The 17,131-nt window shown below is 46.6% G+C and overlaps 1 protein-coding gene across 3 annotated transcripts in view; it reads left to right on the top strand.

The window, feature by feature from the left end:
• The first annotated feature begins 1,557 nt into the window (after positions 1-1,557).
• TFCP2L1 (transcription factor CP2 like 1) overlaps positions 1,558-17,131 on the top strand; it is a 31,747-nt gene continuing 16,173 nt past the window's right edge. The window contains exons 1-2 of one of the 3 annotated variants that reach the window (XM_055812481.1): positions 1,558-1,754; positions 5,488-5,639. In XM_055812481.1, the coding sequence (XP_055668456.1) occupies positions 1,693-1,754; positions 5,488-5,639 (214 nt within the window). In that variant the 5' untranslated portion in view covers positions 1,558-1,692. Of the gene's footprint in view, positions 1,755-5,487; positions 5,640-5,673; positions 5,702-17,131 lie in introns of those variants that run through there. The other 2 variants (XM_055812482.1, XM_055812483.1) reach the window with 2 other exon arrangements.

The following is a 17,131-nucleotide window of genomic DNA, read 5'->3' as shown; positions in this document are numbered from 1 at the left end:
TCTCTGTAAATTTTATTAGCAGATCTCACCTTATTTTCTACATTCAGCAACAGGCCCGAGAGGAAACGAATGGGAATATTTTCAAGTAATTTTCCCTCCAACATACTTACTTTCTAGAAAGATAGCAAAAAAAAATATTGACATGCCAGACTTGATGGGATCCTTTGTTTTGTACTGAGCAGCTGCTGCTGCTGCTCAGATGTTGTGTGAGAAGAGCAAAGTATTTTTGAAAGCATAAAAAGGTGACAAGGTAACTCCAGCCATTTTGCTTTAAAAGAACCAGCTGTTTGCCCAGCTGTGTAATAAAAGAGGAAAGAGAAACTACACTGAATGGAATTTTTGTGCTACTTCTTAGTATATAACTGAGACAAACAGATATATATATATAATGCATCTTAAAAACTTTAAGACTCATAGCACCTCTGTGAAGCTACTTGGTTACCCTTCAGGTTACCTCCTTCTTCACCTCATGACACATCAGGACACGGACTGCCAATGCCTACAGCTATACTGCATCCAACTCTTGGGCTCAACCTAATGATGATCTATAGGCGCAGTGTCAATATCGATATTCTATAATCGTAGCCGCATCTGACAGTGAAATGCCACTATCTCAGCTGTAAAGTATGGCAGTACATAATGCATGCCAGGAGATGCCCTGGGTAAACTGCCTTTCTCAACTGAAATGTGACTGGGAAGCTTGTGGGTAGGAAGCTTTCTCCCGCAAAACTGACGGGAAGATTTGTAATGACTTGGGGTCGTTAAGGGTCTGTTTCCATGTCTGCTGGTGGATAACAACAGGACCTGGCTCTCCTTTTGTTTCCCCTCCCCAAACTATCAAAGGTGGGAAGGACCGATGGGACAGGGAGATGCCCCAGGAGCCGGGGTTTCGGAAAACGATGGGTACGGGCAGCCCTGTAGGTGAGGCTCAGGATCTGCGATCTAAAATGGTAAAGAACCAGTTTCTCCTTACGGAGCAGGGGAGCTGGGCTGGGAAAGCCAGAAGGGTTTTGGTTAGGGGTGGCTTTTGTCCCCCACACCGTCCTCTGGTTCCTTCACGTCCCCCGGCAAACCGCTTTGGAAAACGCCCCCGAGACCAAGCCCAGGCCGGTGTGAGAGCCAGCCACCCAGCACGGAGGGGAACCCCTCGGCTGCCCCTCATCGAGAAACCCCAGAGGCTTCGGCGGGACCCCGGCAGCGATGTCACACGCGGGCCCGCACGCCCCGCGGCCGGGCCTCGGGGGTCGCTTCAGGAAACACGGGCAGCTGGGGGCCGCGGGTCCCCGCGGGGCCGCTCCGGAGCGGGGACCCCCGCGCCCCAGCCCCGCCGCCGCCGCCCGTGGCGGGGGTCGCCGTGCGCGTCCCCGCTCGCCCAGGGGCCGCCCCGCCGCCTCCGCCCGCCCCGCGGGGCCCCCCCGCCCGCGGCCGCCCCGTCCCCTGCGTGCCCGGCCGCCGGCGGGGCGGGGCGGGGCAGGGGAGGGCTCGGCCCGCTCCGGCTCCCCGGCCCGGCCAACCCGCGGCCGCCGGGGCTGAGCCATAAAAGCGCCGGGAGCCGGCGGGGTCGCGGTTCCAGCCGGCCGCAGCCGTGCCCGGCGCCTCGGGGTGGGCAGCCCGGCTGGCCCCCTCCTGCCGCCCGGCCTCCCCCAGCCCCAGGGACGGCGCCGGGCCCCCTCCCCGCCCGTCGCCCCCAAGATGCTGTTTTGGCACACGCAGCCGGAGCACTACAACCAGCACTCGACCGGCAGCTACCTGCGGTGAGTCCCGGGCAGCCCGAGCCGCCGGGGTGCCCTCGGCGGGGTTCCGGGTGGGCGAGGGCTCCCGCGGGGCTGCCTCCCCCCCCGCCCCCCGTCCGCAGCGCCCGGCCCGGCGGTGCCCGCAGCCTCGCCGGGCTGCCCGTGCCGGTCCCCCGCAGGGGCGGGGGTAGCGCGGCTCGGAGGGGAGGGTGCGAGCGTGGCTGGGCGCTGTCAGGAGGCGGTGGGAAACCTGCCGGCAAACCGAGAGGGCGCCCGGTTACCTCGGGATGGGATTTCTTTCTCTTCTTCTTGGGACGATGCATAAAAAGCTCAGATTTTCACTTTCTAAACTTGTCTAAACCAGCTCTTTCCTGCTTCCGCACAGTTGCATTTAATTAAATGTGCCTAATTTAAGCACAAGGGCTACTAAACAATAGCCTGTAACATGTGTAGCACAATTCCGTATTTCCTCCCTCCAAAAGACATCAAAGCAGGCAACTTTGGGAATTTCCGTTCTGCTGGGTGCTTATTAATAATTTTTTTTCTGAATATGTAAAACTGAGCTCTCAGCTGGTGTCAGTTGCTGCAGCTCCGCTGAAGTGTGATTTTGCTGAATTGCAGCAGTGGTGAGCCTGGCGGTGGCCCAGGAGCCTTCCTTTGGAAATGTCCCCCCAAACCCCGCTGCCGAGAGAGCACAGGGTTTGTCTGGTGAAGCACTGAGTGTAGGTAATAACAGCCCTTCCAAGGAGACATGCGACCTTGCCTATTCCTGCACCTCCCTATCAGCGTATTTGCAAAGGATTTTTTTTTTTTTTTTTGACTCGGTAATAATCTCCCCTTGTCAAATGATAGGATACCATGAAAGTCTTGCTTTCTGGCAGCTTCTCCACTTCTTTATAAAAGGTTCTTCACCTCCTCTCCCTATACCAGTAAGTCTGTTTTAACAGCATGTGTGTGGCAAAAGTCTTCTCTCTTGCTTTGTGCTTGCAACTCTGATTAGTTTAGGACAGTGAGAAGGGTGGCAGCAGAGCAGCATCAGCATTGGTACTTGGGCATACTGTCTCTGCATTAGAGAGTATTTATGGTGCTCAGGCTGCTTCGTTAACTCCATGAAATTGTTGCACTCGAGAGTTGCAATTCAAGTTTTGGAAAAAGTAGGCTTCTACAACAGTTCCCATCCTAAAAAAAAAAAAAGGGTGGGAGGGGGAACCTTTAAAACTCTCCCAAGTTTTCACCTTTACGCTGAAGCTTTACAGTTTTGGTCTCAACCAGCAGCCCACTTATCTGGGAAGGGAGAAAGTTACCTGAGAGCTCAGTCTGCTGGCAAAGAGTAAAATACATTGTGTGTTTATATGAATATGTATGAAGATTTATGAGGATTTTTCTGTCGTATTGTCTTGCTATAAATGCAAATACGACTGAGGTACGGTAGAATTCACATGGTTGTCTCAGGTACACACAAAGCCTTTGATTGCTGCAAAGTATAACTGATACAAACTTTTTCTACAGCTGCTCAAGGACTGTGCTGTTTCAGCTTCCTGTGCAAAGTTGGTACAAGTGGGTATGGGGAGCCTTCAGAAAGGCAAAGCTTGGCAGAAAAATGCCCCTCTAGAAATGCATGTCTTGACACATTCCCATGGAGAGTGAGCTGGCCAGAATTAGAGGTCCTTATGGAAAACAAGGGTTTTAGTCAACTGACTATCCCTGAAACACCTGAGGCTGTTGCTGCCATAAAACGTTTTAGGGCTTTTAGTCCCAGATCAATCAAAACCACCGTGGTCGCAGTAGCAGATACTCAATAAAACTGAAATTTTGTCCTAAAGCATGACAGGTTACCTTCGTACTAGCAGCCTTTCTGCCAGATCAGGTATCTTTTATTCCCCCAGCTAGCATCAAGCCAGCAAAAACAATTTAATATGTTTTTCTGGCCAGTTAAAAGGAATTTGTGTTGTGGGCTCAAGTCTGACCCAGACTTGATACTTTTAAACCTGGGCCAGATTTTGTGCAGAACTGCAGAAGCTTTCAGGCTTCAGAATTTTTTTACCTGTTCTCATCTGTAAAGCAACATGCATTCCAGTAGCACTGGGCAGACGAGTGTGTTAAGAGCAAATGTTGGCATCCAGGGTGAGTGAGATGACTGTGGAGCAGTATCAGATCCTGTGTGTAGCAATGCTATCTATTTCAAAAATCTACTGCAGGCATTTCTGTCACTTCATTACTGTAGTAAATCATCATCACTAAAGGGGGAAAAAAAAGCCTCCCTATGGCTGCAGTTAGGCAAGAGCTGTGATTGTGTCAGTAATGCCAGTAAGCAAACGAGGCTGGATGCTTTTGAGTTGGTGATAATATAGAGGGAGTGGGGTTGGAAAAGAGAATGGAAACGGAGATGGGTGTTTCTTTTCTCCTGTCTGAATCTGAAATGACACGGTTTGCTCTCTGGCTTTATTTTGCCATAAATAGGAGTACCTGTGTTGGAACCTGGTGCTTGAGCAGTTTGCTATAAACTGCTGTGCAGTTTCACTCATGACCTGCATAGCCTTCAAGGTTGTGGGTGCTGTGAGTGAACACAGGGTGGATCATTAACTGAACAGGCAAAGAAAAAATTCTTAATGCTCTTTCCATAAGGAGCATGCCCGTACATGCTGGCATGTTCCTGAACAGTTTTTCTTAAAGATTTTTATGTATGGGATTACTGAAAGGAACAGAACTGCAGCCTCTGTAATAGGACTCTTCATACATCTGGGGGAAATGGAGGAGAAAAAAGAATTGCTTCTTATTCTGAACTGTCTCTGTTCAACATAATCCTCCTAATTTAGAAAGGTATTAATGTCTTAAGTAGACGGACACAATGATCAGAAATGTTAGTGACGTGGGGAAGGCTAATGTGGTTCTTCAGTATCAGACATGTTGACATAAGGATGCTTATTCCTGACATCTCATTTTGTACTAATCATTCTGTTGTGCTCTCAGCCTTGCTAATACCAGTTCTGCTCAGGGATTAGTGCGGGCTGGGATCAGTCTGACACTAAATCAGCAGGCAGGTCAGCATGGAAGCCTTGTAAAGGAGCGAGAACTGGGATGGTGTACAGGTCCTAGAGAAGCTGCTCCTGAGCACCTGTGTATGCATTTGTTGAAGGTAGCCCAGTGCTGACAAGAGCTATGTAACGCCTTGAGACCAGGTTTATCAGAGTGCAAGGAGATGTCAATCGAATCAGCAGTTCATGCCATCATTTACTTGAATGTCTCCTTTTTACACTGGAGCTATCTACTCCTCACCCTTGGCTGCTACTTGTAGACATTTTACTAATCTGACATTCAGCTGTCAAAATAAAGTGCCTTTTCTTGCCTTTTTTTTTTTCTCCCTGAAAGGCTTTCATCTGAGAACCCAAGAACTCTTAAACAAGTGTACTTCCACAAGGATGAGGAATCTGTTTTTGAGAACTTTTTTCCTCATCAGGAAGACTGCTTAATTGAAAAGTAAATCAAATTTATGTTTTAAAAACATAAATTAATTCTCAGAAAGAATAATATTTTGCTAATGGTGTGTTCTTTTGTGTCTAGTGCTGACATCCTAGAGGCAGAAGTTGCCCCGTTACATTATACAGGCTAAACTTTTTTTTTTTAAGCCATCCTAACTTGGTGTTTCTCCAGAGGCCATCCCCATTATCTCAGAGCATGAGAATTCAGTGCAGGTTGAGGCTAGGACACTCCATAAAGTCTTTGTAATTAAATGTGTGTGAATTCTGCATTGCAGAGATGTCCTTGCACTGCCGATCTTCAAGCAGGAAGAACCGCAGCTGTCTCCTGAGAATGATGCCAAACTGCCACCCTTTCAGTACGTCCTCTGCACAGCCACGTCACCTGCTGTGAAACTGCATGAAGAAACTCTGACCTACCTCAACCAAGGTGGGGTTTGCACTGCACTGAAGGAGGGCATATTTTCTGGGAGCAACTCATGAGAAAGAGATGTAATTCTGTATTTGTGTCTTACCGGGAGGGCAATGGGATGGGGAAAAAGAGGGATAGAGATGGGGAGAGGGGAATGGAGGAAAGGAGAAATATTTGATTTTTTGCATTCATATATCAGACTGTCAACTGTTATAAAATAATGAAGTACCACTGATTTAACTGTTGACTTAAAGCAGCATTATAGCATGCACAGTTCCCTGTGGCCAGGATGCTGGCTTGATCTCAGACAACTTAAACTGCAGCCTTCTACCTTCATTTAAAAGGCCAGATTAATTAAGCAGATTGGCAAAGTTTGGGCTTGGGAGGGCTCTTAACATGGTAAGTCCCCGAGCACTGCTGGAGGGCATTGCCAGAGGATGAGTTAGCAGGTATCCAAGGGCTCCTCAGCCATCTGGGCAGAGCATGACATCGCTCCCACTGGCTGGGTGAGGTGGCTCTGCTCGGTCCCTAACTTGACAAGTTACTGGGGTTCCGTGCAGCAAGGTCCTCCATAACTGACCTTATAGGCTAATTTTTACTCCTGGAAAAACAAGCAATGTGTGTTTCTCTAGGCTTTTTCTTCCCCTTTTGGCAGAATTTTTGCAGACACATCTGTGGTTGGAGTTTGGCTGTCACTTTGCAGCACCTCCTGCGCATGGGTCCTGGTGGTATCAGACCTCTCCAGGCACAGATTATGCTAAAACTTAGAACCTGGCAGAAAATAAGTGTAGTAAACGAGGGCACTAGCCTAGCAACAAGCTGAAGGCTGTCTGCCCTGTTACTGAGATCCTCTCCTGCTTCAGGACACTGTTCAGCTCTCCAAGGTTTGTGCACTGAGCGTGAAGCTTGCTCAGGTGCCTCTCTGGCTAGGTTTCTCTTAATGCTTGTTCAAAGCAGAGCTCTGACCTCCCCTGGACTCTGACCTCAGATGCAGTTGGCTGCTGGATCTGTGTTGCTAGTGATCATAGAAACCCATAGAAGGATCAGCCAGGTGCTGCAGGCTGTACTCGAGGAGCCCAATGTTTCCCGTCACCTAAGCTGGCACTGTGCTGTCTCCCAGGATCAAAAGTTGCTTGAGATCTCTGACTGTCTTCCCGTTTTATCCATTCAAATACAGCAGACCCCAGGAGGAGATTATGTGGCATATCAAGGGTGAGATGGAGATGAATCTTCCTGTGAAACACAATTCTTTCCTTTTTCAGAGTAAAAGATGTTCTGTTGTGAAAAGCAGTTGATGGCCAAATATTTTAGCATACATGAGGCAGAGCCAGTTGTGTTGCTTTTTTTTTTTACCTAGGTAGGGCAAAAGTTAGTCAACTCTTTACACAATGCCATGAGTCTTAAAAATCTGTGTGACTAGAGCAGTCTGTTTTTCTCTGCAAGGTAAGACTGTTACTGCCTTTGCAGACAGACCATGTTGTGTTAGGCTTTCTCCTGCTTACTGTTGCAAGGAGTTGTCTCCTGCTCCATCTTGATGCAGTACTGGCCTGGATCCTTGGCAGAACGCTAGTTCCTGGATATCTTTTGCATCTGTCTTTCATCTCTCAAGGGGGAAGGTGGGATGTGTCCTTGCAGAATACACCCTGGAGAGCAGGAGGCTGGACAGGCCTGGAGGAACAAAGCAGGAATGAGGCTGGCAGGAGCTGTGCAGTGGGGCCGAGTTGGGAAGGTGCTGGGGGAAGAAGTGGGCACCCCATAGTGCTTCTGGCTTGCCATGGTGGATGGAAACAGCACGTTTTTGTAGAGTCCTTGGAGTGATTAGTGGTAAAAGGTGGTGCATCTGCTGACAGTTGAATAGTTCACTGCTTTCTGTTCCTCTTGGCAGGAGCTTTACATCTTCCTGCCACCTTAGGAGCATACTCACCTTGTTAATTTAAGCTGCCAAGCAATTTTTCTTGTTCCTAACCCTGAGACGCTCTGGGTTTCCTGAAAAACCTCTTGAAATTCAAGACACTCTATGTGTAGATAGGTTGGTGTGGTTTTCTTGGGTTTTTTTGGTTTGGTTTTTTTTTCCTTGAGAACTTGCAATGTACCTGCTTTAAAAACCATTCTGCTCCACTCTAGCAGCTGCTTCAGAGTCCATGCCATTGCTGCGCTCTTGCTTCCAGCATTTTGACTCCTAGTAGCAAAGGCAGGCCTTGACTGTAAATCTGTCTGATGTGGTCTACCTCAATACAAAATCCTTTAGACCAAAATCCCCTGCCTGTGCTAGTTAGGAGTCTGCTCCCGCATGGGTATGAGCTGCTGCAAGAAGCTTGTGGATTAATTGAAGGTAACTGCAGATATGGGGAGAAGAGGATGATGGACCCACCCTTCAACCAGATGTGGTCAGAGCTGGGCAGTCTAATCTCAGTTGGTGGGATATCAGCGAGGGCATTGCCTGGGGTTAAACAGATGAAGATTTGTCTTGCAATTGCAGGACAAAGAATCCATCTGAAGTGGCAGGTAACTTCCCATTTCACTTGGAGGTTTCTGTTCAGGAACTTCTGCATAAATGGGTGTTAGGTCTTTTTTTGACATCTGTGTCAAAAGTATCTTCCTGATGCATTGACCTTTTGGAATAAAACCAGGAGGTGTGTCTGTTTAAAAACAAATTAAAATGCTTGAGTCATATTTTTTCCTTTCAGCAATACTTCTCTGTGAGAACCACTAATTCTTGAGCTGTATAGTTTCCCAGCATGTACCTGTTGTAGGTATTTTCCCATCCCTTCTCCAAAATCAGAGGAGGGTGCTGCAAGTCTTTACCTTGACCTGCTCAACACAAGCCAGGGAATCCCACCCAGGTGCTGCCACGCTTACCTCGACTGTCCTGCCTGAACTAGGGCTAAGTGCAAGTTAAAGGCTCTGACAGAAAATTAATCCCCTTAATAGAATTACGTTGTATGAGCCTGAGGTGTGTGGCGGAGACCTTGAGGCAGCCCAGGTCTCTGGAGCCAATACTCACAGCATGGCAGCAGAGCTGCCACATAGACTCCAGAGCACTGGGACCCAGTTGCAGTGCTGTAGCCTTCTCATGAAGTAATTTAGACCGTTCCTTACACCTTGCTGCCTTACGCTGGCTGTAAGCAAAGGGAGGCCTCTTGCCCCTTACCCTCTTTCTGTGCTTATCATGGTCTGGCCAAACACTGTTACATAAAACTTCCCTTCTTCCTTGTATGCTTGAGTTTTGTGATGGATTACTTTAGCAAATGGGTAACTTTGTTAATGGATGTCCCTCTACCCTGTCTGTGCTGGTGAGGGTGACAGTCACAGCTGGCTCCTAGTAAGGCAGGCACAAAGACATAGTGGCTGCCCTGGCTCCAGCAAAGCAATTCACATCCAGTGTGGTTACTTACTCGATTTGTGAGGACTGGGTTTGGGGTTTTCTGCTTGCTGGGTGACTCTTGCCGCTTGCTGTCCAAATGTTCCTTCCTGACTCAAGGTCTTTGCCACTCACTAAACAATCTTTTGTCACTGTGAAGCAGCTCTGCTCCGTGCTCTGAAACACTCCACATGGCTGGCTCAGTGGCGGCTGGTGAGTGGACCAGCTTAGAAGAGGGTCCATGTGCAGAACTGGATAGAAGAAAGGTCAGGTCTGACAGAGCTGTGGAGTGGGAAAAGCTGGAGGAACTGGGCAGCAAATTGAAGGCCAAGTTGCACAGCAGAGATCGAAGAGGAACCGGTGCAGAGATTCAGATGAGCTCTGAAAGGGTTTCATATGGACTGGGAAGAAAGGTTGTCCAGTGCCTGTGTACAATCAGGAGAGGGGTGGGAGAGGGCCCCAGGCTTGTGGAGCATAATGACTTCTCATGAGCCTTGCTTCTTGCTGGACAGACCCAGTGAGATGGTCCGTGGCATTGAGGGGGAAGCGGTCTTTGGCCTGGACTCTCCACAAGAGTGAAGGAGGAAGTAGTGAGGGCTCATGAGATGGAGACCAGTGTTTTCAGCAAGGGCAGGGGAAGCGTTTCTGAGGGAGCTCAGCTGTCATGTAAAGTTGAGTTGGGGACATTCAGCAGTGGCAGGCTCCCAAGCTTGTCTGCTCCAGTTTGAAACCATGAGTGCTTGCTGGCTGCAGCTCTAGAACCAGCCTGTAAATGAAGTAACTAGAGTCAAGTCCCTAGCTTGGTTTCCAAAGACTGACTCATTACACTTGTCTTCCCGATCTCTTTCCCCCTGCCTTCCCACATTCTTTAGGAAACTGGAGCCAGAGCCATGCTAGCCCAAATTGAACATGATCTTAGTTTGCGAATCTTTAGGGCAGTTCCTATATTAAGAAATCTGTACTGGACTTCAGGAGGGTTACTCATCCAACAGGATGAAGTATAGACTTACCAGTTTGGTGTCTTAACACCACTTCACCTTCAGTCCACAAGACTGGTAAAGGTGTTGTCCTCACATCAGGAGCTGCTGCTGGCATTGCTGCTTTGGTCAGGGACCACATCTGTCAACAGAGCTATGCTGCCCAGAAGCCTGCAACACAAACATCGCCTAACGTTTTTGGAACTAGCCTGCCTTTTAGCACTATTTCAGTGTCTCTTGTGGATAGGGATTTTCAGACAAACAATCAACCAGCAACCATATTACAAACCACTGCTTTAGCAAGAGGGCTTGATGCAGTTGCATATTCCATGGTCTGCAGTCTTATGGGGTGTGGTTTGAACGTGGCTGGCTAGAACTAGTTTCAAACGTGGACAGAAATGGGAGTAATGAAGGTGGTTCCAGGAATTGCACCAGGAGGAATGTGGAGGAAACAAGCACTGTACAGTAGATTTGAATGCTAATAAATTGAGGAAATAAAATATTCCTTTAAAAAAACAAAAAAGCCAAAAAACCCCCAAAAACCTGAAAGTCATTGCCCAAGGGAATGAGCTTGTAGTGCCAGAACCACTTGTGGACTGTGAGCTATTCAAATCATGATTTTTGTTTCATGACCAGCGTTGGGTTGGCTCGGAGCCTCAGGTGTAAATTACTGCAAATAAAGGGTGGTTAAGGTTGATGGCAGAGGGTCACTGAGAGCAGGCTGTGTGACGAATCTGGCCCTGTCCCCCAGTGGTAATTCAGAGTAACTGGCCGTCACCTGCTTGAAGAGTTTTCCTGGGCTCTGTTCAGCTCTCCAGATCTGTGGTATGTGACTTGTGTTCTTGGCCATGTGAGGATTTCAGTGTACAGCTGGTTAGGCTTAGGAAGGCTGGCCATCTCTGCTTTACAGTGTCTTCCAGGAGTTGTCTTTACTGCCAGTCCTAGACAGTTCAGAAAAGAAACAAGCCAAAAACCCAAACCATGAGAGAAAACTACTAACATCTGAGAAGACCTGTGATGATATTGGGAGCTTTGCTGTGGAGGCACTTAAGAAGCAGATGCCTCGTGAAGCTAAAGATAGACTTAGTCTGGGTCACAGCTAAATGAAAACCCCAAATTTCAGTCCTCAGGTGCAAACACACATATCCAGGTTCAAGACACATGTGCATGAGCTGGTGCACTTTAAACTGTGCTGTGTTTAAAATCTGCTGGTTGTTGTTCTGCCTCAGGTTGCTACAGGCGTGTTCTGGTTTCTGCTCCAAAGCAAGGTGCAGAAAGCACTGGGCAATGAGCAGTCCTGCCAGAAGAGGACACCTTGAAGCCGATTGCTCTTTGCTTGGGTAGGAGATGAAATTGCTTACAACAGAAGACAAAAGAGACGCTTTGCCTCCCTTAAAAAGTCTAAAGTTCAGATTTGGTTGTCTAATCTTCTGCAGCCAGAGAGCCCAGTTTTAAACACTGAGATTTACAGTAAATGAAAAAAGCTGTTTTGTATTGACGTTAACTCCTACGTAATCGAGTTTTTATGGGGTCCCAACTGTCTGAATGTTTGTAGTTTTCCTGGAACAATTCTTTATTTGCCTAAATGAAGTGTAGAGAAGGCTGAGTGACCAGCGCTGCCTGGGTGTGCTTCTGGTTTAATTATAGATCTGTTTGTGGGGATATTTTTACTTTGTCCCATGCTAAAAACTACCTTTTTTCCTAAGAATTACTGTTGTTACTGACCAGGCCCTGGGTATTTTGGGGAGCTCTGGTGCTGTTGGCCTCTCCTGTGTGAAAATGTGCTCCACCCTTAATGTAAAATCACAGGCGCAACAACGACTTGGTGTCGTTGAGATTGTGAATGTCAGGTGCTCCCTGGTGGCTGCCCACCTATGCATCCTTGATCCCTCATCATTGTGGGGTGCTATACTGTTCCTTGATCCCTTCCCATGCTGTTCCTGGGTTTGGATGGCTTAAAAAATGGCTAACAAAGCTGGTTTGTCCTTTCGTATTCTCAGATGGGCTACTTGGTGTTTTCGGTTCTTGCGGTGCACCTCTTTGTCTTTGGAGAAGGAATTTGTCTCCTGTCTGACTTTGAAGACAGCTCTGAGTAGGTTCTGGTGTCTCAGCTGAAGCCATTAATTGCTAGCAGCAATTTCCCCATATGTTTGGAAACTCTGTCTTCACTTGGCAGCACAGGATAAACAACCCTGTCTCCAAACCACACCATCCCTAAGCTCATCATGAATCTTGCTTCAGATGACAGGGCACCTCTGCATAAGTAGAGCATCTGACTTCTGTTGTCCCTAGGAAGCTAGAATCTCAGTTGTCTTTTAACCAAGAGACTGTTTTCTATTCTTTCTGTAATCCTTTCTTCTGTTGCTAACATCTGGATGAAATTCAAATGGGATTGTGAACTTGCTGGATTGTAGCCTGTGTGCAACTCCTACTGGAAGCCCCTAGACTGCATTTTGTTCTCCTGCTTCCATAAATCTTCAATATCTGTGAAGGAAGGAAGTGCTCAGAAGTTCTTCTGACAGTAATGAGAAGTAAGAGACTATCTGTACAATTTTTTCAGTATAGTCCATGTCCCTGTTTTACTTTCCCCCATTATCCATATCTACTTTGAGATTCCTGTAATTATGACGGTGAAAATTTTGCCTGTCGTTTTACAGCATTTGATGGTTATATCAACATGTACCTATCAATCTGAGAAGATGTGGAAATTTTCCGATTAGCTTTTTCTGATTTACAGTGTCCTAAAAGATCACCTTTTAAGTAGCAATAAGAAGCTTAAGAAATACTGTAGTTTTGACATGATTAGCCATTTTATAGGAGCAATATACTTTTTTTATAGAAGTAATATTCTTTTTTTCCTAAAGAGGCTGGAAAAAAGTACCTTTTTTTTCCCCCCTTCTGCTTCAGACCAAGCATTTATTATGTGTTCCTGAAACTAGACAGCAAGTACTTGAGCAGTGAGATTCCTCTTGTCCTAGCTTGGTGCCATATTTGTGCCTGGTGTCAAAGGTACAGTCTGCTTTGACAGAACAGTTGCCAGTCTCATCTTCTCCCCTGCTCTGTGGTAGGCACTGGCTGAGTAGCCATGTGCAGGAGTGGGACTTGCTTTCTCCCAGTTTCTTACTGCAGAAACGTGGTGAAGGAAGTGACTCACCTGAGGGCATCTGAGGGAGATGCTGGGTGGGGTCAGGAGTCGTACTCAGCTCTTCTGCATCCCTCTTCAGCACCCTCAGCCAGAACCATTCTTCTTAGTTATCTGAAACTCAAGTAAATATTACACACAAAGCTACTCTTACAGAGCTATAAAACCTGTTGTCCAAATTGACTTAAAACAGGTTGAAACCAGAAAAAGCCTGTATTTTTTACTTACACAGAGGGGCTGACGTTTTCTGAGCTGGACAGATGTGACTAAGATAGTCTAGGGTGTTTCAAGTATATGGTAGAGAAGTGGAAATACAGGAATAAATTATTTTCACAGGGCAGATATCTTTTTCAGCTTTCCATCAGAAGTCCGTAATGTCTTCACTGATTAATTTATATTAAAAATTGAAGTTTATACCATGGCTTAGATTAGGTGCAGTCCAACAAAATGGACAAGGTGCATGCAAGAGAAGTCCAAGTGCACATGGTGAGCCTAGCAGCTGGGACTGTTTCTGTGTCTACTGGTTGGGTTTGCATCCTTGATTCAAAGTTAGACTGTAGTCGTGGAGGAATTAAATGTGCCTCCCTCTCTTTTGACTGGAAACCACTGTAAATGAGGGTGTTTCTGTTGGTGCCTGTTAGCTATGAAGTGTCACCACTGTAAAACAGACAGTCTTCAAGAGTCTGGGAAGAGTAGGGCTCAGTCAAATGCTTGTATAGTAAATGAGCACAGAAATTTTTTTCCAGCGAACTTGGCTCTGAGGCATGTGTTTGGCTTTCCCGCAAGAGAAAAAAATGGACAAAGAAACCCCCTTGAGTTGCAGGCAGATTGTAAAAGGAGGAAAAACATAGGAAGAGACATGATGACAGTGAAGCTCAATGGTGTGGTAGTAGATTTAGTAGTTGGATTGGGCTGCTGTGTTCCTGTAGTCTTGCAACGCTGGTGGTAGTGGCATGTAGGGCAGGTACCCGCAGTGCTGGACTTAGATGGGTACCAGCGCACAGTGGAGCTAAGGTGGCTCTGCTGCACAGAGAAACGGGAGGAGGCAGGAGAAGGGCAAGACTGAATACTAAAGCAAGGCACGTGTAAATCATGGTTCTTACTGCCACGCTGCAAGCAAGTTTGGAAGGAGACCACACAAAAGAGGAGTTTGTGAGTGTTGGTCATGGCTGGGCAGCTTGATATGGGTACAATCTGAACACTGAATACCAGAAGCTGGGAAGATATGGCCAGGAAGGGGCTGTCTGTGTTCATCCTGCTCCGTCACTGGGTGCTTATAATTGTCTGCTGTGTTGAAGATGAGATGCGGGCCTGCATTGTCAGGATGACTCTTGTGTTGCTTTTGCATTTCCTGGCCCACAGTTGGTCCTCCTTTGCAGGATTTCCATGTTCCTAGCATAGTGGGAGCTTTCAGGGTGGCCTATTGTGTAGCTGGTGAATTCATAATATCCACTGGATAAACATCTCCTACAGCATCTTGTCAAATGAAGCTGCAGTAACCAACTGCAGAATATCCACTGCCATTTGTGTCTCAGGGACAGAGGATTCTGCCCTTGCTCCTTGTCCTGCAGAGTGTCCACACATGGGATGCTTCAGAAAGTCTTATGCTAATTTTTATTTTTGCTTTTGTCTGGCTAAAAAGGTGTGGGCAATCAAGAATGCAAGTTCAGATGCCAGCTCTGTCACTCTTGCCTGTTTACCCTGGGGGTTCCTTAATTTTTTGTGTCAGAAAAATCTTTGTGCCTGATGCCCTGAATAGTTGTATTTGGCTGTTTCAAAGATGATCCTCCTGCCTGCTGGATGTGCTTCGGTTTGGGAGGATAAATGCTTACCTTTTTTTTTTTTTTCCCTACTGTGTGCTGCATTTGACTGTCAGCATTCCTTTGCCTTTATCTGTGCGCTATTTAGGATGTCCATATAAAGTTGCTAAATGGAATTTTTATTGGCCAGCTTGGCTTAATAATCAAACAGTTTCCAGGCTGGTTCTGTCTAGTGCTGTGTGGATCCATTCTGAGAAAGAGGACTTGCAGCTGTTTTTTTTGTTGTTGTTGTTTTTTCCACAGATTTTTGTTGGGGCTATTGCTTACTCTAAGGTTAGGGTTTAATTAACTGCTGGAAAGGCAAGCAGACTACTTGGCTAGATTAAGTAAGGCCTGAGTCATATTGGTCTGGAACACCAGCATCCTAATTGGGAATTAGTGTATCATATCGGTGTATCATGCAGAAAACCACAAAATGTGTAGTACAAGTATGTAATGCCAAAACAGAATGTAATCTTGAAACGTAATGCCAAAACAAAAAAAAGCAAGTTTTGTGTGTGGCTGTGTAGCAAATTATCTTTGAACAAAATGTAAGTTTGAGCTTGAAATAACGATAACCTTTTATAATCAGAAATTGCCTAAAATTCCTGATGGCTGACTAAATTCCAGCAATGGAAATCAGTTAAGCTGTTGTGGCTTGCACCTTTTGAGCAGGTGAAAGCATTTCCATGTTGAACTAAATTATTTTTCATCCATAGCAGATTGTTGACTTTGTCCTTTGGTCCCCAAATGAAGTGGTCATGCCTGCATTTAATGTGTGTTAATTACCAAAGGCAATAAAAGGTTAAAAAGTAAACGGTCTATAAATCCTCTTTAAGATAGATGCAATTGTTTAAGAATCACCAAGCAGGAACTCTCTGGACCTGGGTGGTTACTACTTTGCTGGATATTACTCTTGTTTGTAAAGCAGAGTTGCTCAAACTCTAGCCTAGGAGGAGATTGCATAAATTTGCTGTTGCTCAGGGAATGTCTGTTCAAAATACAAATTACAGTGTATCATCACCCGCCCAGGTTTTTATTGGTGCCCCTGAAGCTTTCAGTGAAGCCAGGAGACAAATTGCATCTCAGGAATTTACTGTGGTTTTCTAAAAATTTATTACCGTACTGCTCTCTGCCCGAGGTAGGGAAGAAGGGTTGCATCAGGCTGTGTGCAAGGGGAGCACCGGGTCGCCCAGGCAGGCGGGAGGCCGCTTTGGCCATGCTGGCGATTTGCTTGCACATAGTGGCAGGGATGCTTTAGGTGCCCTTGTATGCCTGCACCCAGTATTACAGTATGAGCAGAGACTCAGCTCACTGCCAGCTTTGAAGCTACCTTGGACTTGTGCTGCCTGTGGTGGTGCCACTATGGCCAGCTTTGAGAGCACGGAGGGAAAGGGGTTTCAGCAAGTTGCTGGCCTTGAGCACTGGGCTTAAGACTAGCATTCAGCAGTCTTGCATGTCATCTGGGTCAAGTGGGGCTGCTCTAAAGCTGCCGCTGCTCTCCATTGCCATAGATGTGTTCTTCAGGCTTTTCTTTCCATCAGAGCCCCGTGGATGTTAAACCCTTGGCAGCTGAGGATCACATACGACCCTGGTCAAGGTCAGATCGTTCAATCACATCGTTGCAGAATCTCAGTGTTGGTACCTTCTGCTGCTGTCTCCAGCTTTACAACCAAGCGATGACTCAGAAAGATGTAGTCTAACCTGTATTAATATGTATTTCCATCTGAGACAGATGGAAAAACTCAGTATAGGGAGCTCTCCATATTTCAGCTGTCTGTTTTGGGCTTAGCTAGTTGCAGTCTGTCTCGGCAACTGGGAATACAGTTTGTTTTAGTCACGCTTGCAGCCACATTTCTTTACAGATTTTGATACCCAAGTAAGAATGATCTGTTACTGATTTAGTTTTAGCAGAAAACTGCCAGTTTATGCCTGCTAGTGCTGGTGAGTCAGTGATGCAGGATTCATGGATGATCATGTACCAGAGCCTTGAGTGACTTCTTTGCCCTCGTTGACACCAGGGGGACTTCAGCTTTCTTGAGGTTAGGTCTCTGTTACTCCCTTTATTTTACAATGGAATCTTGTTTTCTAACATCCAAGTACTGATTCTTTAGGGCTTTTTTTCCCTGCAGTTGTTCTAATTATAAGGCTGAGATCGTAATTCACCATTTCAGGAGCTTTGCTGGTAGCAGTGGTGGAGAACATAGGGTAAACAAGATTTGGAAGGTATT

Source organism: Falco peregrinus, chromosome 8, assembly GCF_023634155.1.
Source record: "Falco peregrinus isolate bFalPer1 chromosome 8, bFalPer1.pri, whole genome shotgun sequence".
In the NCBI taxonomy this organism is placed as follows: Eukaryota; Metazoa; Chordata; class Aves; order Falconiformes; family Falconidae; genus Falco; species Falco peregrinus.
Note: the sequence above shows the minus strand (reverse complement) of the source record. Positions and strands in the feature narration are given on the sequence as shown.